This window comes from Chaetodon auriga, chromosome 22, assembly GCF_051107435.1.
Source record: "Chaetodon auriga isolate fChaAug3 chromosome 22, fChaAug3.hap1, whole genome shotgun sequence".
NCBI lineage: Eukaryota > Metazoa > Chordata > Actinopteri > Chaetodontiformes > Chaetodontidae > Chaetodon > Chaetodon auriga.
The window spans coordinates 17,890,489-17,915,870 of NC_135095.1; the positions used below are offsets into that span (position 1 = coordinate 17,890,489).

The window sequence follows — 25,382 nt, forward strand, 5'->3', positions numbered from 1 at the left end:
ATTAAGCGTTGATGTGCAGCAGGTTCAATGTTTACCATCTTTCTTTAGCGTGTTAGCATGCTAACATTCACAATGAGCACTAAACTTAAAGTGCAGCTGTTTGTGCTTGGTCAAATTAAACAAATGAAGTCTTTGACCTGATGGTGGCGCTGGAGGAAAAGTCGTGGAGTCACCAAAGTGACTATTTGCGGCCATTTTTAAGTTCTATATAACTTGTTCCACAGCAGTCCGATGGCATCGTCTTTCTTTTCTAATGTCAAGAGTTTACCATGAAAACACACAAAGCCAGATGAAATGCTTTTACTAAGGAAAATACTTTATTCATTTTAAAGCAAAAAGACAGGAAGCCGAAGTCAGGGTGGATTTAAACAGAAGCAACACGGAAGTGAGATCAGATTTGGAAAAACATCCTCCACTGGCTGCTAGTTTCAGTCTCAACTACAAGAGAACTCTCCATAAAAGTTTAAAACATGAAAATATGTTTCCTAAGATCTCTCCTGTAGAACCTTTGTAGACTCTGTAGTTTTGGCTCCCTCCCAAACTACAGTACGAACAGATTTAACAATAAATCTTTGATGATCTAGCCACTGATACACAAAGCTTAAAATATGAGAAACAGATAGACAAAGCTTGTTTTCTCATCTCTAAACAGGCCTGGGATCAGTTTCTGCTGCCTGCCTGATTGATTCATCCTCAGCTGTAAAATACAATTTGTTATATTTCTGGGCTTAATTATCTTCAGTTCTGACAGCGGATATTGCTTCAAACCCATCTGAATGAAGATCTCTTCAGCATGAGAGTGAGTTTTTAACAAAGACGGGTGTTTCTATTCACAGCACGGATGCACAGAAAGTGACCTGACAGCCCACCTGGCTTAAGAGGTCCGAAACACACGTGTTTCAGTAAAGCTCAGAAATGTAAAAACCCATCCGTAACACACTTGAAATAGACAGTTGAGACCTTTAAAGCCACGATTAACAAACTAAACCCGACAGAAAGTCAGGACAAACATGACATGAAGGCATCTTAGGATCATAATTCATCAACGACGCAGAACCCAGAACAGCCTCAGTGAACTACGGACTGGTGTATGAACTGCAGATCCCACACATTTAACTTTCCTTATTTATTAACAACTTATATTTACAAAAATAGATTCTTTTTTATTTTTCATTTCTGGGAAGAAAGTTTTTTTTGGCAAATGCTGAGAGATCACGTGACGATGATGCTGGAGGAGACGGCAAAAGTGTTTAAGGCGAAAAGCGACGCAGGATTTAAGGCCAAAGTAAAAGTTAGTGCAGCAGGTTAATTCTGTGGTTCCATCACACAATTTACACAGACGGGGACTGACTTTGGGGGAAAAACACTTAGTTAACACCACTCTCTGTACTCCATCAATGTCTGTACGCTAGGCAGTTAGCTTAGCTTAGCACAAAGACTGGAAACAGGGGAAACAAACTAGCCCGGCTAACAAGAGCAACCTGAAAAATTTAGCCCTTTAAAATGCTTCTGACCTAAACAAAAACAGCCTCATCAGAAATTCAATTCCTGGAGATTTTGAAGCTTCTCAGATTTTCCAGACGAGTGCAGGAACCTCAATGTTCGAAACGTTAGTCAGGTGAAGAGAAAATGAAGAGTACAATAAAAAAAAACAGTATGAACATAAGTATCAAAATGGGATGAACGCATCACTGGAATGGAATAAAAACATTTAACGTTAAAAGAAATACAACTACAAAGAGCAATAATCTTTAAAAAAAAAAAAAAAAAAGTTTCTATAAATACAAAGGTTCTCCATCAGTGTCCTGTAAAAAGCCTCACATCATATTTTAATATATTTTCCACTGGAATAAATGCCTCGTAACATTATTCTGTCTGAATTTATCTCAACGTTTCAAGCCGAGTCAGTTAAGACAAGAGAAACTACTGGTAAGTTGACTCACGTAGAAATGATTCAGTGCAACTTTACTTCAGAAATGAAGGCAACCAGTGCCATTATTATTATTATTATTATTATCATTATTATTACTATTATTATTCATGTTATCATTATTATTACAGTGTATCTGATTAAGCAAAGATGGCAGAAAGAATGACCTTGAAATCTACTGTATGAGGTTTGCTCCAGGACACTGAACCTTGCTCCAGAGGGAGGAAGGTCAAAGGTCATCATGGGTTTTAGGTGAGGTGAGGTGAGGTGGGGCAGAGTGGGGTTGGGGGGTTGCTGACATGACCCTCAGGAGGTCTCGTTGACCGTCCGCTCCAGCTCTATCACTTTACTACTGCTCTCATTCGCCCTCTGCTCCAGAGACCTGAGACACAGAGAGCAGAGGTTCATGAGATAACCAGCCACTTTTCAGCCCTCAGATAAATAAATAAACGTCAAATTAAGACATATTTAGACGTGTGCGACTTGTGACGAGGTGCACACAGCTTCATTTTAAGGGCCACACAGGTTGATACCATTTCCCATTTAAAACTGTCTTAAGTTTTAACATTAAATAATTAACAGAGGACAGTAAAAATAAATACTTAATCTCTGGCAAATCATTCAACGCTGTTTAAAACGTATTCAGAAGCAGGTTATAAATGATGCATTCACTTTATTAATTATATATAATCACTGCTCTCCGCTACATGACAGAGCATTAGTTGCTTTAAATAATAAAAGCGTTTCTGTGATTTTTACCCTGGTGTTACTTGTGGTATGAATGAATCTTAAATTAGGCTTCGTTCACCCTGAAAACTCTAAATTACAGAAAGCAAACGTGTTGAATTTAGGGTTAAATAAATATACAAATGCATCCAAAGTCAAATTTGTGCGTCGTGAAAATGGGAAACGTCTGATTTGGACTGTTGAGTTGCAGCTACTGTTGCCGCTCATGCTAACCGCTCTTCTTCTTCTGCTGTGAGTATTTATCGCCGTGCGTGTTTACCTGTGCATGTCCAGCAGCAGGTTTTTTGATGTCTGCGTATCATTGTTTTTATTCCTGAAAGGCGGGTGCGTCTCCACCCTGCTGGGCTCCAACCCCAGTTTCTGCTGCTCCGAGCGACGCCACGCCGCCATGACGACTGCTGGCGTGTCCTCCAATTGGTCGGGATATTCTCCGCCCAGGCCGAGGAGGTGTGGCTGCTCGTCTTCAAAGGTCGATAACAGACTCCTCGACTTGACTAAAAGAGTCGGAAAAGACATTAAGATCATTTTTATTCGTATTATTTTAACATTTTACTGTTTGTAACTGTGTGTGTGTGTGTGTGTGTGTGTGTGTGTGTGTGTGTGTGTGTGTGTCGGGGGGGCATGCTGGGACAGGAAACTGAATTTGATCATTAAGAAAATCCTATCTGGTCCCAGTGAATGTGTGTGGGGGAGGCAGTGGAGAGGATGCTGTGAAAGGTCAGCTCGTCTAATCAGTCTCTGTGGCTGTTACTGCAGCGCTGTAGGTGGAATCTGATTATTGCCAACGTTATAATGGACCTCCACAGTTTCATAGCCGGGAACTAATGATTCATTACAATGGAAACAACAGCAAAGGTCAATTTAGCTGAAAACTGTATAAAAGTGACTCTCGCTGACTGTGTGTTGACTTCTAACAACGCCCAGCTCTTTGGTAGCCGATCCAATGATGATATTTCACTGCAGCTACACACATATACCAATACAGCTACGCATGTGGGTATATTTGTGTATCTGTGGTTCAATATCAGGCAAAACATCGACGTATTTATTCACTCCAGCTCCGACTGGCAGTGATGGAAACAACAAAGTTGGTGTGAAAATGTGTCCTGATGTGACACAGAACTGTTCACATTCATAAAAGATGCAAATGTGTATCCACGGTAACGTTGTGTCGTATCCATGCTGCTTTCTACTGTTTCATGTTTTCCGACACGTTCGTGGCATCGAACGTGAAACACCAGAAAAAAACACAGCAAGGCTAACTCGTCTTTGCAGTTTTACCCGCAGAGCAACATCAGCGTTTCTCTATTTTGTTCATAAAGTTACGTATGATGTCTGTATGACTGCTTGGCTTCCAGCACGTGTTCAGCTTGTGTACAGCGTGTGTGTGTGTGTGTGTGTGTGTGTTTACCTGTGGCTGTGTAGGACTCTTTGACAGCCAGCTGTTTGGAGGCGAGGCCGGTTTCAGTGATGGTGGAGCACGGAGTCAAACTGCTGGGGTAGAAGCTCCCGAGAAACAGAGCGAAACACAAGACGACCACCTGCAGAGACGGAGGGAGGCCCATGAAGAGGGAGTCAGTGCTACGCTGCTAATGAGCGATGGAAGCAGATATTTCCAATTCAATATTCTAATCAATGATTCATCACCATAATCTCCTGTTAGCGCGCACACACACACACACACACACACACACACACACACACACACACACACACACACACAGTATAGTACCATTAGGCATGATGATGTCTGGGTGCCAGCCACCCTGCAGGACTTTGGGACTTTTCCTGCCACCAGCGCCTGCAGAGACTGCAGCTGCTGTAACAGAGACCTGCAGAGAAACACACACACACACACACACACACACACACACACACACACACACACACACACACACACACACAGGTTAGACACACAAGATAACCCTGACTGGTTGGACACACACACATACACACAGAGCTGGTAAACTGTACAGATGCAAATGAGCAGAAAATTAAATAAAACAATGATGAAAACTTTGAAACTATTAAAAATGTTCTTTGGACATTTAATTCTTTGCATCACGACGCAGAAGAAATGTAGAGGAAATAAAGTATTTGAACATATTTAGAAGCCATAACAACTCCATGCTGCATCACCGCCCTCTACTGTCCGTCCGTCTCCTCCAGCTGTTTTCAAGGTGTTTTGAATAAAGCTGAATAAGAGCTTTTGAATTTGTCACCACTGGTTTAAAGTATTTCAACCTGTTCATTCATGTACTGCACGCAAGTACAGTTAGAGGTATTTGTACTTCACTGGAGACTGATTAAAGCATCCATAAGGTAAAAACATCAAAATGCTGCATACATGTTAATGCGTCTGTAACATTAATCTGATAATAGGACACGTAATGTTTATGTTTTATCTACAGTCAGCTGATCTTAATGTCGTTCATTCAGCACGAGGCAGAAGTTCTGTTCTCCCGTTTCTGTAATTAAACGGCAGCTACAGTCTCCCAATAACACATGCACACTATCCAGGTGCACCAGGGTCAGCACACACACACACACACACACACACACACACACACACACACACACACACACAACTGGTTCATTTAACTTTCAGGCAGTGATGATGAAGCCCACTTTAACCACTGAGTGGAAAACAGGGTCCAAAGCAGCTGTGTTCCAGTCAGTTATACACTCTGCACTCACCGGGTGCATCACACACACACACACACACACACACACACACACAGAGTTCATCCTTGCATAATGAGAGCAAACAACACAGCCTGGCTGAAGCAGCTTGAGCCTTTTACATTAAAATATCCTCATGACTATGCATGGCTGCTAACCTGCATGTGAACACATCTACACAGAGCTTCTGATTCAGCTTATTTGCACATAATAAAATTCAGCCGGTGTTTCCCGACACGTCCTCCCTGTTCCTCTCAGCTACAAAAGCCTTTGAAGGACTGTAAAAATGAAAAAGGGGGACTCGAGGCAGGCGCTGAAAGTGAGACCATGTGTCACATGCAGGGAGGGTCTGAATCATCCCGCCTTTAATTTCCTGCTGTTTTCATTGTCACCGTTCTTGAATGGCTGTCAGCTCTCATGTAGCTCATCTGTGTCATGACTGACAGAAGCCGAATCTACAAACAGTTCCTCTCTTTTCCTGAAAGCACTGTGCAAGCTTTTCATCAGCTTACTGCAAGAAAACAAGGCCAACCGAAGTAGTTTTATCTGGAAATACACGATTGAACGTGTCAGTTAATGCATATCAAGTCAATCACACGTGAAGAGAGTGTGAATGTATGTGTAGAATATGAGGCATGGACTGGACTGGGTCTTACTTGTTCGTGCACTCCAGAGTTTCCACTTTCCTGCGCAGCTCGTTGTTTTCGTTGGAGCAGGTCTCCACCCTGTGGTCAGACAGGAGTACTGCAGCGTCAGTGACTGGACATGGCAGCTCTCACACAGCGTGCTTCACTTTTCATACGTCTGAATAAGAAAACTAATGCATGACAGATTTCCCCTGCAAAGCTTCTTTTTGCCATGTTTATATTCTGCTGCTTCCAGACGTGACATAAATAAACAAAATGAGCAGAAAACAATATAGAAGCTCAGAATGGCAAAGCAGAAATTCATCTACTCCACATGTGATCTTTGCAGAATGATTCATGATAGGATGGAAGAATGAAGACGAGGAGGAAGACTCACTTCTTCTCCAGAGTGTCCATGTACTCTTTCTTCTTCCTGCGACTTTCCTGAGCTGAAATCTAAGACGGCGAGAGAGAAAACAAAGGAATACGTTCAGAGGAAGTCGCTCAAAGGATTTAAAGACGGACTGTGATGTTTAATAAATACTGCAGATGTCCGTAAACTGGCCTCACAGTCAGTCAGCTGTACCTTATTTTTGATCTTCCTGCGGATCTTCTTCAGCGCCTTCTCCTCGGCTTTGGTGAGCGGCAGTTTGGTGGGAACCGGGTAGCCTTCGGCCACCAGCGTACGCCGCTCCTCTTCAGTCAGCATCAACGGGCCCGACCCCTGCAGCTTCTACACACACACACAGAAACTCAATCATTATGACCCATAGAACGTGAGTGGGAGCCAGTTACTGAAGGGCCTCATTGCTTACATGAGGAGCGGTGAGCAGAGGGGAGTTGGAGAGGCAGGAAGCGGCGCGGGGCGACACCTTCAGGCCGGCCTGGGATGGAGGAGGGCTGGTGGGGGAGGTGGGGCAGGACAGGCCGGGCGGAGCGTGCACGGGGCTCTGGCTGCCCTCTGAGTCGCTGCCGTGGGAACTGGGAGGAGTGGGAGGCATCTGCAGAGACTCCAGACCTGAAACATGATGGTTAACGGATTAAATCTGCTGCTTCGTCTAATCTGGAGAAAAGGTGAGTGCAAGAGGATACTGAACACTGAGGAACTATTATCAGTCTTTACATGTTACATCTGAGCCACCAGTCCTTTCATACAAGCACTAAAAATCATTCTGAATCAGTTTTATTATCAACTGGTGTTTAAAGAAATGACCTGCAGGGGTCAGTGTGGCGTCAGATAGCTGAGAGTCAGAGGAAGAGAGAACAGCTCAGATTCAGACCTTTGGGTGACAGATTGAGAAACTGGTCCACTTCATGAGGCTCCAGTTTAATCTTTGGGATGAGGCTCTCCTCTTTTATCTGTAAACAGAGAGAGAGTGACGGGAAGGATGAGACGAAGGAGAAGAGCGAGAAGAAAACAGCCAGAAATCACCAAAAACCATAATTTTGATCACTCATCTCCGAGCTCTCACCTTGATGCCTTTGCCCTGGGTGTGGCTGTTGGCTGTGGTCTCAGATGGGCTGGTGGGGGCAGCGGGGGCCACAGCGGGGCCCTCAGGCGCTTGGGGCCCTGAGGCCAGAGAGAGGGAGAGGGTGGGGAGCAGGGAAGGGGTCTCACACAGGAGGCTGTCGATGGCCTCGTCCTGCTCCATGGGCCACTCGCCAGAATCCCCGTCGGACTCTGCTGGAGAAGACGAGACGTGGACGCCTGTTTGCCTGTTTCTGACTTCAAACTTTAAAAGGTTCTTTTCATCCCTCATGATCTGAACGTTTCGTCTGTAGGAACAACAACACGTTGCATCTGAAACTTTAAAGTGAAGATCTGCCTCTCACCTGCGTCACTGCCTTGCTCTCCGGCCAGGTGCGACAGGGGTGACTGTGGTCGGCTGTCCCCGCACAGCGAGTAGCTGTGCTCGGCGGTGATGTGCGGGGGAAGAGGGGAGGACGGGGACAGGTCGCCTCCGTCCTCCCCCTCCATGGCTTCCACGCCGCCTCTCACTCCTGACAGGAAGGGGTCGCTGAGCAGCTGGCCCAGCAAAGCATCCTGGGAGAGGTCGTCCAGGAGCTCAGAGAAGTGCTGCACAAAGGAGGACAAACACACCATGAATATTCCTCGCCACCTTTTCCTTCGAGACGCCAATTAAAAACTTTGTCTTCCACTGAAGACAAACCAGACTGAGACTGTGTGATTCTCAGTGAGGCGACACATTTACAAAACAGAAGTTAAAGACTAGCCCACATACAGCCCCCTACCCTTCATCTCCTCTGCCCCCCCCAGCGTCTTTCCTCCTCCATGCCTACATTCCTGCATTCTTGTGTCCTGCTCTCTATCTTCTTCTACCATCTCTCAACAAGGTGAGTGTGCGCGCTCTTCCTCCACGTCCAGGTGTGACTCGCACACACAAAAGGCAGCCAAAGCAAAGCGCTGCTGCTGATTGTTGATGACATGAAACATCACCTGAGCGTGTGGGGTACGCGCTGTTGCTTCTACAGCGACTCGTAGAGCTTTTTGCCATAAAGCTGCAATTTCTGAGTATTTTCATTTTAGATTAATCTGCAGAATTTTTTCTCAATTAGTCACTGAATCTCCCAAAACGCCAAATGTCAGAATTTGCCTTTAAAAATCTTGTTTTGTTCGACCAACAGTCCAAAACTACCCTCTCAGTAGCAGTTTTCTCATTGGCACTTCATAATAAAAGCACGACTTAACTCATCACTGGAACAGCTCAAGTTGTACAATAATATAAAATGTCATAAAGGAAATCAACATGCTTTCATCCATTGCATAGTTTCAAGTCGTTTCCAGTCAAGACTCCTTTGTTCCATTTGATTTAGCGTCTCATTTATTAGAAACGTCACCAGTGAGTTTCTTAAGATGATAATCTTGTGGTCAGTCAGCGTCCACACAGTGTGACACAGCATACACTCATTAGACGTCTCCATCTTATTATTGGTCTGCAGCAGCAGCCGTTTATTTTCTCCGCAGGAACAAATCAAGAATATTTTCAGCTGTTTTTCCACTCTCGTCCTCACTCGAACTCATCGCCCAAAGACGACTCTGATGTAACTCAAATTCTGTTGCCGGGCAGAATACGCAGAAGCGTCCAGTGGAATATCATCCATGTCTGGGCTCAGCCAATGAGAGGGATTTAAAATGAACACACATGGATCTGTGACCTGTAACGTCTAGAGCTCAGAACAATCCTGTTCGGATACGTAACGTCGAACCAAAGACGAATGACCGAAGATAAAATCAAGATGGAGGAGGAGGAAACAGGAGGAGGCTGGACGGCCAAACGCCAAGCATGTGGCTTCAATTCTCTCTCTCTCTCTCTCTCTCTCTCTCTCTCTCTCTCTCTCTCTCTCACACACACACACACACACACACACACACACACACACACACACACACACACACACACACACACAGTGAAATGACCTCTTCACTCCATCAACACACAGTACACTCCTGCCGCCATACGCTGCCCTAAATGGCCAGTTTCAGGCCTGTGTGTGTGTAATGCAAACACAGACAGCATACCGTGAATCTATTCAAGGGGGGAGGACAAATATTTACACTTTTGACCACCAATGGGGTCATGCCTCTCTTTTAGAGTAACCATCAGCGTGAACAAGCCATGATATGGATGTCTGTCAAAGTGTGTGTGTGTGTGTGTGTGTGTGTGTGTGTGTGTGTTTGTGTGCATCTCTATCAATGCCTGTTGGGTGAATGTGCAGGTGCTGTCACATTATGGGCAGAAATTTACAGCACATCTGGTAACCACATCTCCACAGTTACCAAGAGGCATCTTCTCAGTCAAACTGCTGCTGATGTTGCTGCACGTCTTCAGAGCGTAAAGCCAGCACACGCTGACAGCTACGAGCTGTGCTGTCAGTTAAAAAACTCATTAAACTCCATGAAAAGTAATCATTTATCAAAGCCTGAAGAAAAAACAATCAGTATTAAGGAGGATTTTGCACAAGAAACAGAACTTCGGCCCTGAATCACGTTACATCTCGCAGAATCACAGAATCTGGGTTGTAGATGCCGACAGATCGGTGTCAGTTTGACCGTTAGCTAAACCGCTCTGTGGTTGCAACAGACTGCTGCTTTCCGTTCTTGCACAACACATACGTGGTTTACTACGATAACGGTAGCAGACTCCAAATTTGTGCTAATTTTGTTTCATAGCTCTCGATTTCAGACAGAGGCTCTGACGAATGCAGGCTTCACATTTTAGCCAGACAACAGTGAAATCTAATGGAGGGAACAGGGTCACTTAGCCAAACATGCTAACGTGCAGAAACGTATCGCTGACACGCTGTGCTGTGCACGTGATCAAAAACTGAGACGGCTGCTAAATTTTGAGATTTTAAGTTGCTAACTTTGTCTCAAGCAAATGTTTTCTCACTAGCGTTTATTCTGAATCATAATCACACAATGTTTATTTGTGTTTTGGGATTCATGAATTCTGCTGAAAGTCTGAAAACTGCTTTTATTTATTTTTTTAACTTTGTTCTTTGAAAAAGAATCCATTCTCAGCCAGTCTGACATGAATTTGTGGTGTCTTGTAGCAGTCGTACTCATGACTAAATGATAAAAAGCTTTATATTAATGAAAATATAGAAATTAGAAATGAGGTTCAGCTGAACAAGAGGAGAAAACATCACGATGGTTCAAGAGAAAAAGGGTGTAGTTTTCAGGGAGGAGTAATTACATACAGAACCCATCATTAAAAAAACAACCCATATTTTGTGGGTTATACGACCTTTGACATCACCCGTGCTGCTTCACAGCACAGCAGAAAAGCTCTGAATCGTCTCAAATGTTGAATTTGTACACAAATAAGTTAACACTCCACCAGCAGGAGTACACAGAGGAATAAAGCCTCGTCTTGTCTAAGCAAAGGAAATGGGAGAGGATTCTTACATGCTCTCTGTCATCTTGGCAGTCGGAGTGTGTGGCTGTGGTTGTGTGTGAGTGTGTGTGAGAGGAAAAAATGTGATGAAGGGCAGTAGGCCGGCCTGCAGCATCGTTATGGTCGGGGTTAACTCCTCACACACGACAGAAAACTCTTTGTCCTTGCAGACCAACAGAGAGGTGTTACTTAGGGCCACATGTAACTCGACACCCTCCAGCTGGAAAACAGAGGCTGCAGAGTTGAAGCCTAAATGGGAAAACTGGGAGTTTAAACTGGAACTAGGGGGTAAGAGTCAGCGGGTAATTATCCTCTCTGCAGGAGCAGCAGTGATAACAAAGAGTCATTCTCTTATTTTTCTGAATAACGTTGAAATCGAAACAAGCAGAGAACATCGCTGAACGTGCAGATTGTAATCTTTTAATGAAGCCACAATGGAGTCTGGTGAAGAGGAGGAAATGCAGAGCGATAATCTCACAAGTTCGGGTGAAACATCAGTGTTGCTCACGGAAATCCTGACTCATCTGAAGAGAGACAAGCCTCTCAGGAGCTCAGCTATACTTTAATGTCTGTTCTTAATCAAATCAGAGAAACACTGACGAGGAAAAAGACTCCAAACTAGGTCAGAAAAGTCTGATGAACAATGAGAGGCAGAGCTGTGTGTGAAAGGAAAGTCGTTAGCCGAGTTTGAGCTAAGAAACGGTGACAATGATGGATAAATCAAGAGGCTACTGCCAGGCTAAAGGCGAGGCCGCTCAGTGCTGTGAGCTAAATGCTAGTACATATTAGCTTCTGAGATGTATTGTAGCTGAAGTATAAAGTTGTGTAAAACATAAATACTTAGTTATATTCCACTTCATCTAAAAGCTGATCAGGATGCTAACATGCTCTCAATGCTAACATGATGATGTTATGCGGGTAAAATGTTGACCATGTACACTATCTTTAATTAGCATGTTAGCTTTAATTTGCTAATTAGCACGAAATGAAAAGTTAGCTTCACTGGAGGATTCAAAATTACTTATTTCTGAGGGATAAAAATAGAACATGTGACTTGTATGCTACACTTGAGACGCGACATTAATTTGTATTTGTGTGGACGATTAAACTGACTAATCGTCCTGTTTCCTAAAAAGTAAGTACTGAGTAGCTGCTGATGAGGCTGGACAATAGAAGCCTTGACAGCTGTGTTGGTCACTACTTCACGCCTAAATTAGTGGGAGTGGGAGCGGGCTGGAAGGAATGTCCTCTCCGGTCTGTAATTCTTCTGGAAAGCGGGATATGTGCGTCTTGTTTTAACCCTTAACGACCAGCTTCGGAGGAGGTAGGAGAGGAAAGTGTGGTGATGTAACGCCTTCCTCCCCTGAAAAGCAAAACCAGATGTCAGAGTGCACTGGAAAAAAAACTACCCAACAAACTGAAGACACCCACACGGGCCCAAGGGTCAGCTCCCACGAGTGGGTGTATTAGCATGTGTGTACCTTGCCCTGAACTCATCATCTGTGTGTATTTTTGCTGATGATACAGCTTCACACACACACACACACACACACACACACACACACACACTCTGACTCATGAATTTATGTCAAGATACATGTACTGACTCAGTTTGATTGGATCCAGGTTGTAGACTATCGTTGGTTATCTATTGGACACGTGTTGGTAATTTGTGATAAACTTTGAGAGGTTAGCTGACCGTTTATCAGCCACTTAGACAAACTGTACAGCAAGAACGCTTTATCTGCTGCTGTACTTTCAGACCCTCAGCGACCAGCTCGAAAATCACACTTCTTCTCTGAGTCCATCACACATAAACATCCATGCATCCACTGGGAAATCACAGGAAAATAGACTTATATCTGCAGAACTTGCCTAAGAAACATCACGTTTTTAGGTGTTTTTCAGTATAAAAGTAATCCAGTGATAGTTGTCTGTACATAAGTTGCTAAACTGCAAAGACAAACTGCTAATGGTCAGTTCGGCATACTTTTAATGTTTCAGTTACTAAAATGCAAGCAAATAATTAACGATTTAGACTTTGAAAACCCTGATTTATGTCAGGGATAATAAGCTGTCAACAAAAGTTACGAAGTCGTCTTTAATTATGAATGCAAATAAGTCATTAATAAAGGTTTCTTTCCATTATTCACGTCTGTGGTCTTGAATTTTAATGAGCTGTTAATAAGTGATCTCCAGGTGGTCCAGCTGTTTTCTAAACTCTCCATTGGAGGAAAGTTCCTGTTGAATCAAAGAGCTCAAGAGACCAAACCACATGAGATAATGATATAACTTTTAGTGGTGTGCAGCAGTTGCAGTAAAAAGAAGGAATGAGTGCAAATATAAAGTATCGCAAAAACAGATATCCAAAATCCACAAATCCAGAATATAGACAAGGCCAACGCTCAGAAGAGGTTAACGGTAAGAATCAGAAGCTGCACACAGACATGACAAGCAGCAGAGAGGTATGTAGTAGCAATGTGTATGTAATAGCAAATCTAAACATCCTGGGAAAGACTAAAAAACTTAAGTTATATTCAGGCTCGGTCCAAATATTTGAGCCCCGTGACATAAAATATCCAAAGCATGCACAGAGATGCATGCATGGTTAAGACATCCCCATATTGAAGCACAGACAAGAAGGTGGAAACAAGCCTCTCGTCAGCCACGGAAAAGAAGAAAGCCCTGTTACTAAAATAAAAAAATATTTCAGTTTCGGTTCTGTTGCAGGTGTCTGAATGTGAGGCTTAAATTAAAGAGGGTAAAGTACATTTCCAAAGTACTTCTACTTCTTAGAACGGACTTTAAAAGTTTTTCTATACCAGGAAAGTCTTCTTCCATCATTCCCCCGCGTGGTTCAGAGCTTTGCCTTCATGGTATTTTGGCACAGATGGGAAAATGTTTTTCATTCTTCTTCTCTAACCCCAGTTTCCCACCCGGCCTCAGATTCACATTCAATCCAGCTCCTCTGCCGTCGAAAGATAATCCCCCCATTCTGGCCCTCTGCTGAAATTCCCATAACGCATACAGATAAAAACAGCACAACATTTGCATGTTTGAACCTCGGCAGCTGCAGTTACAGTCTTATCATCAGCATTCATGACTGAAAGTGGTGCATCACACTCCTGCAGCTGTAAGCCAAAGTGTGGAATGCTAACAATGCGCGCAAGCTGTTTTAACACTAAGCTGAAGAACATGAGCAGAAACGTTATCTGCAGAGCGGCCGGGATTCCTTCGCTGGCTCCAAGTACAATCTTTAATACTTGTCAGTAACTTCAAGTGCAAAGAGATGAGTCTCTGCAGGAAACTAGGGCTTGAGCAGTGTACACAGCTAATAACGACACTAACGTTTCTGCAGCAAGCACGGCAGCAGCTTTGGGCCAAAGAGGGACTTCTGAAGTGACAAAGGTTTTGTCTTCTGCACACATGAGGCCGTAATGCTCTTCAAACACCAGAAAATTAAACTGTTGGTTGGGTACGTGATGAGAAGCAATGCTATCTTGGATCCTTACCACCAGCAGGGCAAAATGTTAGCGTGTTAGCGCAGCATGCTCAAGTTTAGCATGTTAGCATTAAACTCAAAGTGAGGCTGAGGCGATGTAATTTTCCTGAGCCAAAGCCAGAACAAACTTTACAAATATCCACAAATAAAAATAAGCATGGATGAGAGACACAACTGTACAGTCGACTTCCACGAGAGAAATAACTCGATACTGACTAATACTTTGATTAGAACAAAATAGGCTTAACGAGTGAGGGGACAGTTATCAGGATTGAGTCTCGGGGAACAGGAATGTCCAACAAACCCACTGACACTGACCTCCAAGAGCCTCAAGCATGAACACAAACAGCAGTTCAACGCTCAAACGTTAGTAAGTGAGGTGCATGTGAGCAAACCGAGCACAAGCAGTCGATACGAATCTCTTTAAAACAAAAAACTGTTTGCCAGATTCCAGCTGAGTGGATCCATGCATCAGATACCCGCGACAGGCGACGCAGTGCATCACTTATCATGAGCCGGAACAGCGCCGAGACTTGAGGCTGGTACGCTGTGTTTGCCGTGCCGTTGTTACTGTGTGTGTCAGGATAGTGAGGCAGATCACAGGCCTCGGAGGGCCTCAGCTATCCGGGTCTTATCTGCGGAGGGGGGGCACCAAGGCCTCATGTCTGGACTGTGCTGGAGAGCTTACAGGGTGCAGCTCTCTGTGTGAGTCTCCTCATTTCTAACCAACTTCAACGTCTGGCTGCTTGTCTCCACATGCAGACGCACAAACACACATCTGTCTTATTGACATCATTCGTTCCAGAATGTCTGATCTCCCCTGAAGAACCGAGGCCCGGCACAAATGACCTCGCTCCGCAAAAATGTCCTCGTTCCAAGAGAGACTCGCCCCGGTTCTCACAAGGATGAGAGTGCAACTCGCACAGTCCCTGACCCAGATTCTCCATATCGAGTCCGGCTCGATTTGCCAAACCTTTGTGCTAATCAAGGAAGCCACGAGGAAAAAGCAGCACCGTCGGGAAGGAAGGAAAGATCCCCCGAGTAAACTTTCACTTTATTCTCACCTCAAACAAAGAAAAGAAGGAACTCCTCACAACCGAGGAGCTGGGAACATTTCTCCCAGAGACCAATTACCAAAGCAAATGATGATTAATTAAACTCTGATTAACACCTTCATCTGTTCCTGCAGAGCGCTGAGGTGCACACATCGCCCGCCGAAGGCTGGCGGCGGAGTCAAAGGGCAAAGTGACCTTTAGTTAATCTGTCACCTAAAAAAAGAAATATATATTCAGCATCACATTAACCAGCTGTTGTCCACATCTGCTGTATTTTCTAGCACGCAGTGAGTTCGGCTCCACATACGGTAACAAAAACATGTTTTGTTGATATGATATTTCTGGGCTTATTTACCATGACGGCCTACATGCAAACCAAAAAACCACATTAAAGCTTGTGAATATGCAGAAATAACGCCTGCCTTGACATTATCATATATTTGAGTCCGTTCTTTAAACAACAATGCGATGGGGGTGGAGTGATGGTTAACGGATGTAAACAACAGGATGTGAGAGAATAACAGCAGGCGTGACATCCAGCAGGGCTGCCAGTGTTTACTCTCCACCCACGGGCCAGGACAGGAATACCCACAGAGACACAAATCCCAGCAGATCCATTACGAGCCACTCTGCGAACTTAAATCTCCACTTCCTGTTTAACGCGGCGGCTGTTTCCAGCTTCACTAACGCTTCACACTTGAATAAAAGAAGGCCTTAAAGTCGGAGCGTGTGCTGAGCACGACTGGAGGGGTGGTAAAAACAGGAGACGTCGACTTCACCGAGAGGTAAATATCAGAGTCCAACTGTGAGTCAGACGCCGTCTGAAGGCTGCGGCATTGATGCTGGAGTGCACGTGTGTGTGTGTGTGTGTGTGTGTGTGTGTGTGTGTGTGTGTGTGTGTGTGTATTAGTCATACAGTTGAGCAGACAAGGCCTCAAACTGAGATGGTTAAAAAAAAAAAAAAAACAGACCCACAAGATGACAAATGGAAAATGGCCTCGTTTTTTCCTCCTAGGTCCCCCCTCTTCAAACGACTCCCCCCCCCCCCATCTGGTTCCTAAAGCTTCCCAAAAGTCCGAAATCCCACTGCCAAAACACACACACACACACACACACACACACACACACACACACACACACAGTAACACAAACTTTCCAGTCTCTGTCATACTGACCGATCACCGAGTACACCCCCCCCCCACACACACACACATCCAAACACACACTGACCTCCAGATGTTACACAATGACTTCACCAGAGCCGCACTCACACCAGCGTGACAATACTCACATTTTAGACTGAAGCTTTCATATCTGTCACACCAGAATCTAGACTTCATATTGTCAAACACACACACACACACACACACACACACACACACACACACACCGTCCTACTGCCTCTAACACTCAGCATCAAATGTGTGTCAATCCATGAGTGAAAATAGTCCCACAATAACTGGGTTATTTATTCCTGTGCAGAGTCCTGCTGAAATCACTGAGCCTTTTCAAAGTTTAAACCATATTTGTGACTTTTCTTAAAGAAACAGTCCATCAGTCACCCTCAATGAGGTGGATTTTGTTACTTTCTGAGAGAACCAGGCTAGCTGTTTCCCCCCGTTTCCTGTCTTTATGCTAAGCTAAGCTAACCTGATGCTTCCTCGAGCTTTATTTCACTGTCCAGAGCAGGCAGTGATGTCAAGCTTCTCCTCTACCAGTCAGTAGACCAGTAAGGTTGATTAAGATTTACGTCTTCAATAGGAACCAATGGGCCACAAACAGGAAGTCAGAAAGTATTTATGCTCTCTTTAAAGGATTTTGGGAGGAGCGGTGTGGACTGTGTGGTGTGGCAGTTTATCTCAATATCTACAGAGTTTTTTAGGATAAAGTTTATTCTAATACAAACTTGAAAACTATCATCAAATCAGCGTTTGGTCCGACTCCACTTCCTGTCCTCAAACACAGCTGTGAGATGCAGAGAGACTGTTTGTGTCAAACACAAGCACAGCTGCCTTCTAATGTCTCTCATCCTGAGTGTGTATGCTCGTTATAAACTGGGTCAACACACACACACACACACACACACACACACACACACACACACACACACACACACACACACACCAGTGAACTCCCTCACACACACACACACACTTTTTCCAGCCCTCCTTTGGTGTTTCTTTCAACTCTCTTCCTGCTGCGTCGCTCCTCTTCCTTTCCATCAACTCTCTCCTTTAAATCTTCAGCGTCTCACCTGTGAGTCACTTCAACGCTCTGCCGTCTCGAAGTGAGGAGATTTATTGGAAGCTCAGCCCAGTTTATCTCTCGTGTGCTCATCACTGGTTTATCTGGTCGTTAGCAAACATTTGTCGTAAAGATCAATAAAGATCTCGGCTCTTTTTAAATCGTGCGATGACGGGCGCAGAGCGGCGGGACTCGGGAGCACGTCGGGCCAGGAACTGGGTCACTGTACCCCACAGTGAAGGTTTTAATCCCTGGAAAAGGCAAACACTCCGGGAAGCTTGTTTGGGCACGCTGCTGATCTTAAATCCTCCGTTAGAGCGGAGTTCTCCGAGGTGGATGCTCGCCAAGTAGAAACACACTTCTGAAGTCACACACACACACACACACACACACACACACACACACACACACACACACAGTGAACCTTGAATGGATGAATGAGCTTGTTCATGTCTCTTCCAATGAAAAGGTTCATGGAGGAGAAAGGTGTGCTGGGGAGGTGCTGTTTCAGAGGAACATTTACACAGGAGACAGGAATGTGACCAGTGTGGACCTTAAAGTATGAATATTAGCCAATGTCTCATCAAAGAGCTGCAATTAACGTACGAAGACCATCTGTCCTGAACTGTAAACAAAAGTTTCCTTTGTGGGACAATCTAAAAACTATGTTTTCATTATCCACAATCCAGTACTCTGCAGAATCGTCCAATATCAGCCTTCTTGTCTGACAGCAGTGTTGCAACCGACTGTCGGACTCGTCATTATTAACATGTTAGAACAAACACATTCAAGTCCAGGTCCAAATCAGATCAGATCTGAGTATCCAGACTAAGTAAAATGAGTTCAGGCTTCATTTAACTTCATTCAGCTAAAGCATCACATCAGTGGACAAGCAGATGCAGAATATTAAGGACATGCTCAGAGCGGAAAAAGCTTATGTGGAAGCGTATGGGAGAAAATCAAGAAGAAAAACACTAACGAGCAGTTTAGCAGCAGAGGAGGGAGCAGTGGAGAAGTTTCTGGTATTTTGGACAGGAACTGACTCGTCCCAACTCTCAGCTCATCCTGAGGGAAGAGGAGGAGGAGGAGGAGGAGGAGGAAGGCTGGAGAGAGCAGTGAAAGGTTAACTAGACAGCAGATGGAGAGGCTTCGTCTTAAACTGGTCTTGTTAGTACACTTCGAGCCATAAGTTATGATACGAGCTGCACGATCCACTAAAAACATCAAAGCTGAGGGTCTCACAGCTCGAGCACCTTTCTGTTTCATAAGCAGTTTATGGGCTTTAAACACTTTGATGTTTCCAACTGGAGCTCATGAAAGCTTCAACTGAGTGCATTGAAATTCTGTCGATTCCACAACTTTGACGTCTCTAACGCAGGTATTTTTAAAGTTCTTCTCCATGATATGTCCAAAGTGGTGGAAAAGAACGTGAAGAAGAAGGAAGGAGCGAGCGGTCAGTTTGCTGCATTTCACCACACTGCAACTATATAAAACTGGATTATTCTAGGGCTGGGTGTACAAGCTCCTCACAGGGCTATTAAACCCACGCCCTGCCAACCACACTCACAAGCTCACACACAGCCATTTCAGACCTTTCATGGTGCCTGAAGCCAAACAAGAGGGGGCAGATGGGGGCAGAGAAATGCAGAATCAAGACAGACAGACAGACAGACAGACAGGGGAGGTAAATTTAGCTTTGCCTCAGAGAACGAAGGCTCCTGTGGATTCTCCATAATGATCCCTCACACGCTGATTACTACCTTCGCTTTGCTCTCAAATGGCTTCATGCCTGCAGCAAACATCTGAGTCCTGAGTCCATTTTCAAAGTCAGGAGAGGAGTTGCATCAGATGTGAGAAAGAGAAAAACGTGTCCTCCAATGCATGTGGACACCATCTGCAGACCGCTGCCACTTTCTACAGCACAAAGACTTTAAATCAGCAAGGTGGCTCCAGTTTGAGCAACTCTGAAGTGAGTAATGAGGCTCATCAGAGACAGACGGGGTTAAACCTGCCAAATATTTTATTCTAACCAGGGTGGAAAAACCTTCTTTAGACCACAAGACACCAAAATGTGGAAACACGTGATTAAAATCTGATCATACTGTAACATTAGAACACCTTTTCTGCAGTCTACATGCTAACGTCATCATGCTAACATGCTCAAAAAGACAATGCTTCCATGCTAATGCTAAGCAGGTATAATATATACCACACTAATCATTTCAGTTTAGCTTGTTAGCACACCCAGCTTGCTAATTAGCACGGCTGAGGCCAACCTGGCAATCAGTCACCACCACAGACACCGTCTGCTTCATTAACACACAGGTGCGCTTCTTCAGCTGACACCTCACCTGGCCTCCAGGTACAGAGGCTGGTCTGGATGTAATAGTTAAAGCTGGAAAGTACCCAAACAGCACATGCAGACACCTGACCTCTGATTGACAATAAACACGGCTGATAGTGAAATTATGCCGTCATTTAATCATTATCTGAATGAAATAGTGCTGCTGTCTGTGTGTGTGTGTGTGTGTGTGTGTGTGTGTGTGTGTGTGTGTGTGTGTGTGTGTGTGTGTGTGAGACACAGCAGACACATGGACCATTCAGAGAGGCGGCCATGAGCGAGCAGGATGCCCTGCCCCGAAGGAGAACAGGCTCTGCACTGTGAGCACATGGATCAAGCTGTTTGCCCTCGACTTTCTGTGTGTGTGTGAGCTCTCGCTGAATAAAATGACTCGCTCAGCTGTCGAAGCCGTCATGAGTACGAATAAAAGCGCTGGGGTTCGATTAGCAGACAGAGGTGGGTCTTCATCTGCAGGTATGTGGTGTTACATAAGCAGACGCAGAGCTGGAAAGCCCTGGAGCATGTGCAGAGCGAACCGACCGTGCATGCGAGCCTCCTCTCCTCAGCGCAGCGAGGACGCCATGTGCTGAGCACCACGCCAAGTCCTTCACAAGAATGTGCATGAAGTAGAGTTTAGATTCAAGGCCTCTCGCTCGGCACGCTGCCTGAAGTGTCTGACAGAAATGTGATCTCAGACTCTCCTCGCGTGCGGCTGATCTTCATCTTCTATCAAAAACCAAGTCTACCTCCAACAAAATGCAGCTTTACTGACTACTGGACATTTACACGCAATACATAAGCGCTGTGCATGGCATTAGATCCCAACAAGTTTTGCTTATCTAACCTTGATTTTAACAAGCACCAATCAGCAGGCAGACACAGTTGGAGACTAGCTGGTGTACGTAGTGGAGCATTTAGCAGCTAAAGAGAAGGTATTCCCTCAGAAACTGGAGGTGGAGACCAAAAACAGAGCTAAAAGAGAGAGAGATGAAGGGACGATGAATACATCTAAATGTTCGGGATGCAAGATGTGTCATGTGCTCTGTAAAAGTCTTCACTCATGTCCACATAAACAACAAGTGAGACTCTTTGTACACATCTGTCAGTCCATGTAGATGGACTGTTCAAGCTGTGCGTTCAATATGGGATCGATAAAGATTCATAGCTGACAGGGTCAAATAATAAGACACAGCCGTCAGCACAAAAACTGGACCGACAAGATCTTTCGGAATGCGACAATGAATATGAAAGCATCTGTTTTCCATCAGTGACAACATCATGTGAATTCCTGACGTTGCTGCTGCGTGTTTCCCTCCCTGAAACACGCGTAAATCACATTATACAAACATCTATCTGTACTTCACGACGGCGTCAGAAGGGATTGTTCTGGTCCCAGTTGAACGGAGATAAAGACTCCACGTCACACGATGCTGTGTTATTATTCTAAAACCTGAGGAACTTGATTCAGAGACAGCGAGCGATGGGAGGGACCTCCGGCCGATGGGAGAGGCAGGATCCCACACATGCTAACGACGCAGAGGGCTTACATTGTCGTGAGGAATCCCGAGTCAACAAACCCCCTGAGAGAGAACGTGAGCCTCGACCCAACAAAGGCTCCAGTCTGTTCCTCGAGCTGCCCGAGACTCAAACACTGCAGGCTTGTTGGTCTCCACATTCAGGCATCCCCCCACCCTCACCCACACACACCCACACACACCCACACACTACTCATACTTTACTATATATAGAACATTCACCTCACTAACAAGCGCATCTTGTGCTGCCTCTGAACACAACCTGGCCTTTGTGTGCTGCAGGTATGAGTGGGCTTTATCACCTTTCCAAACACCTGCAGGAGCCAGAATCACTTCCTATAATGTTAGTCAGCAGGTGAAAAGGTGCAAAGATGTCCTTTAATCTGTCCCTGAAGTCCCGATCGCAGGTGCAGCTCTGAAACTCTGCTGGTATCTGACAGGAACTGAGGCCTCAGGACGCGTTCAAAGGCCCGACAGGCACAGCTTGAACGCTCTGAAGCTTTAACAGCACAAGTCTTTACCTGCATGTGGGTTTTTCTAGAGGAGGCAGACACCCCTGTGTGTGTGTGTGTGTGTGTGTGTGTGTGTGTGTGTGTGTGTGTGTATTGTCTCAGGGCTCAGCAGGCCTCTGCGGTGTCTGATTCCCATCCTGTGAGCCAGCTGGATTCTTCCCTATAAACCCAAACGCTCCTCCTATCGTCCACACACACTCGCGTCTCCGTCTCACACACACTCACCTCTCGGCCAGCGGAGGCCCATATGGCTGGAACACACACTTCAAGTTACGTAACTGAAGGCGAAAGGCCATCTTAAAGCAGGGTTCGTTTCACTGAGGAGATGCTGTGTGTGTCGTTCGTGACTGCAGGGATGGACTCACTCAAGTTCATTTCATCGTACATTTAAGTTGATCTGCTCCTAATTTGGCCTTGAGGTCCTATCATGCACTTTAATCTGCAACCAAAGGTGATGCAACCGCTTCTCTGTGCACTTCTGCAGGACTTTTGCAATAAGCCAACTTCTCTTAAAAGACACATTTCCTCTGCTCCTCCTGTGCTGCGAGCTCGACCGCTGCAACCATAAAGGCTCTAATTAGCTCCCAGCGTGTCCTCTCTGCACAGAGTCCCAGCAGTGGAGCTGAGAGCGAGCTAACGGGGAGTTTCCGGCTAATTGTTGCACATAAAAGGAGTTTAAAATGATGATTTAGATTCCTGCTGTGCGCCTGCGTGTTCATTCATGCTCTGACGACTGCCATGCACAAAGCATGAGACACAGACTGTATGCACTGCCCCAAATATGACCGTGACTGTGCACTGAGATAGACCAATCATCTGCACCCACCCCCACTTAGACAAACCAGGAGCACACCGGGGGTTTCATTTTGGAGGTTGCTTTAACAGCTTATTAGCCAGTGTGAGAAGAAAGGATGGTGGAGTCTAAGTATCTGCACGGTTTAACCTCCAACCTGAGCTCCAACCCTTCAATGAGACGACCCGATCTTCATCACCAACGCTTCATGTTCTCATTACAGCGATACATAAACTGAGCATGTTTTAAAACTGCGCATCAATGGATGAAAGCTCATTCAGGGCCCCCACAAGCTTTAGTCAGAGGGTCCAGGAGATCTGGACCACATGGAAAATATCACACAGAGAGGCTCTGACTGGACCAGCTAACGGCGGAGAAGAAGATGTCCTCACGCCAAAAATCTGTCTCTATTCAGTGAAACTCTGACCTTGGTGTCGCTATAAAGAGTCCAGAAAGAAGCTCTGCTCATTCAAACTCTTATTCTGAAGTTCCACACCTTCTTTTCTTTTGTCCTCAGAAAAGTAACCTACAACATTTTTTAGTCTTATCAAACAAAAAGGCCAAATATTCTCCACGTCCAGCTTCTCAAGAGTGAGTTTTCTCTGCTTTAAATCACCTTTTATTCATTAGTTTCTGATCACTAAATGGAAAAAACTCTTCAGTTGCAGCTCTGGACTGTAGTCCCAGACCAGTTTCTGGTCTCGTATCGACCTCCAACGTTCTCATGTTTGGATCATTGTTTGAACTTCAGGTTTACAGAACTGTTAGTTTGAAGACTTTGACAACATTTTGTTTAAAATGTGTTTAAAAGAAAAGACAAACGATCACCAGGATGAGAAACCTGCATCACCTGGACCCCAAGGCTCAGGCTGCGAACGGAGAGCGGGGTACCACACACACACACACACACACACACACACACACACACACACACACACACACACACACACACACGTTACCCTCCCCCTCACGTCGACTAAAGTCTCAAAGTGAGATAAAGGTGATCATTTCCCTCCGATCACCGGGCCCTGATCGATCACTCACATGTTTCCTTTCCTCCAACATCCACCCCTGATCGATCACTTACATTAGTGTACAGCACACAGTCGATCTCTCCGGCCTCGGACAGCTCGCTGAGGTTCCGGTCCCAGTGCAGGAACGGTTCGGTACTGTCCAGGATCTCCATGACTCCCTCCGCACGGACTCTCTCTGTCTCCGCGGGCCTTGTGGGTGCTTGGTCGGTGTGTTTTCTGGTCCCGAAAAGCGGCGGGGCTTTGTTGCTCAGCAGTCTGAACTCCAGCTCCAACCAAAAACAAACAAAAAGTTCCCAGTGAGTTGTGAAGGAAACGCAGAAAAAGCCTGATGACGCGTCCAGGTGAGGGGGGCTCAGGTGATGGATCCGGGTTAAGTCTGAAAGCTGCAGCAGCCGCACTGAACCTGAGTCTTATTGTTGTTGTTGTTTATCATCTCCTCTCTGGGTCAGGGTCCACAGGCAGCTCCTAACAACCTCTCCTCCCTTTTCTTCGCTCCTGCTGCTCCTCCTCGCAGCCCAGACACTCAGGAATGTGAGGGCGGAGTCACACAGGCCGACAAAGTGCGAAGACAACTGAAAATAAAATGAAAACCGTGAGAAGATGTAGAAAGGATGGAGTCAGTGCTCGTATGAATCAGCGTCATGCGATGGAGAGTAAATGTAGGATTTTAAACGCGGCGAGTCTTCTGCCACAGCTGTTTACGGCATTATTGTCAATTTACAACATTAAGACAGCAGCGTTTCCGGTTCAGGATTTCAAATTAATGCCACACTCCCAATTTTAGGGCATTGCCCCTGGTTTTGTAGAAGATAAGGTTAGTAAAGTGCACATTTTGAATTATGCTGAGAGTGAAAATATACTTTCTCGTCTTTCTGGTGAGGAAGCTCATGTGATGTGACCAAAAGCTCCAGAACAGCTACTGAATTAATAAATGGGATTTCTGATGTCTTGTCAAGTGCTAAATCAAATTAATCATAAAAGTTAGCTGTAAACATTTATAGAATTATGAAAAGCATTCAAATTCAAATGTTTTCACATAAACAGTGAGTAAATTTTACTCTTGGATTTCAATGAAGGTTTTTTTTTTTTTTTTTAACTTTGAGGTATGTGTGAATGTTTTTAAGTAATAAAATCAACATTTGTACATTTGTGGCCTCAAATTTAACCAGTTGTGATTTTAGACTAAATTAGAGTGAAATTGTTCGTTATATCGACGCTTTTATTTTTAAATCCACTTTACCCACTTCCTGTTTGACGCTTGTAAACTCCGTCGTCTTCACGCAGCTTCCCCAAACTGTTGTAATAATAAAAAAAAAAACTGAAGCCACAGGTCTCTCTACAACTCACAGCCCCGCCCACACCCAGTGATTGACCAATAATATCACTCCTCGGTTTAAAGCCCGTGCCGCTCTGCTCTCCTGAAGGCTTTAACTGACAGGTCACGCAGCCAACCAGGAAAGAC

General features: G+C 45.0%; 1 protein-coding gene across 2 annotated transcripts; it reads right to left on the reverse strand.

Annotated features, from left to right (window-relative positions):
• Positions 1 to 346: 346 nt before the first annotated feature.
• On the reverse strand, positions 347 to 24,627 carry creb3l2 (cAMP responsive element binding protein 3-like 2). 2 transcript variants are annotated; one of them, XM_076722930.1, is made up of 12 exons: positions 23,974 to 24,627; positions 7,819 to 8,062; positions 7,458 to 7,666; positions 7,266 to 7,344; positions 6,801 to 7,003; positions 6,572 to 6,718; positions 6,383 to 6,441; positions 6,016 to 6,084; positions 4,410 to 4,509; positions 4,089 to 4,218; positions 2,937 to 3,171; positions 347 to 2,312 (listed from the first exon to the last, which is right to left on the reverse strand). In XM_076722930.1, exons 1-12 carry the CDS (start codon positions 24,070 to 24,072, stop codon positions 2,237 to 2,239), a joined length of 1,650 nt encoding a protein of 549 aa, XP_076579045.1. In that variant the 5' UTR covers positions 24,073 to 24,627; the 3' UTR covers positions 347 to 2,236. The 2 variants fall into 2 exon arrangements, with proteins under 2 accessions (XP_076579045.1, XP_076579044.1); XM_076722929.1 differs by having other exon boundaries at positions 7,458 to 7,669.
• Between the last annotated feature and the right edge of the window lie 755 nt (positions 24,628 to 25,382).

Bases quoted from the DNA above. Each gene is read 5' to 3' on its own strand.
- creb3l2 (XM_076722929.1), bottom strand. From the start codon at position 24,072: ATGGAGATCCTGGACAGTACCGAACCGTTCCTGCACTGGGACCGGAAC. The intron at 8,063-23,973 runs GTAAGTGATCGA...TCCTTTGTGCAG, and splicing joins ACTGTGTGCTGTACACTAAT to CACTTCTCTGAGCTCCTGGA. The intron at 4,219-4,409 runs GTACTATACTGT...CCGTCTCTGCAG, and splicing joins AGACATCATCATGCCTAATG to GTGGTCGTCTTGTGTTTCGC.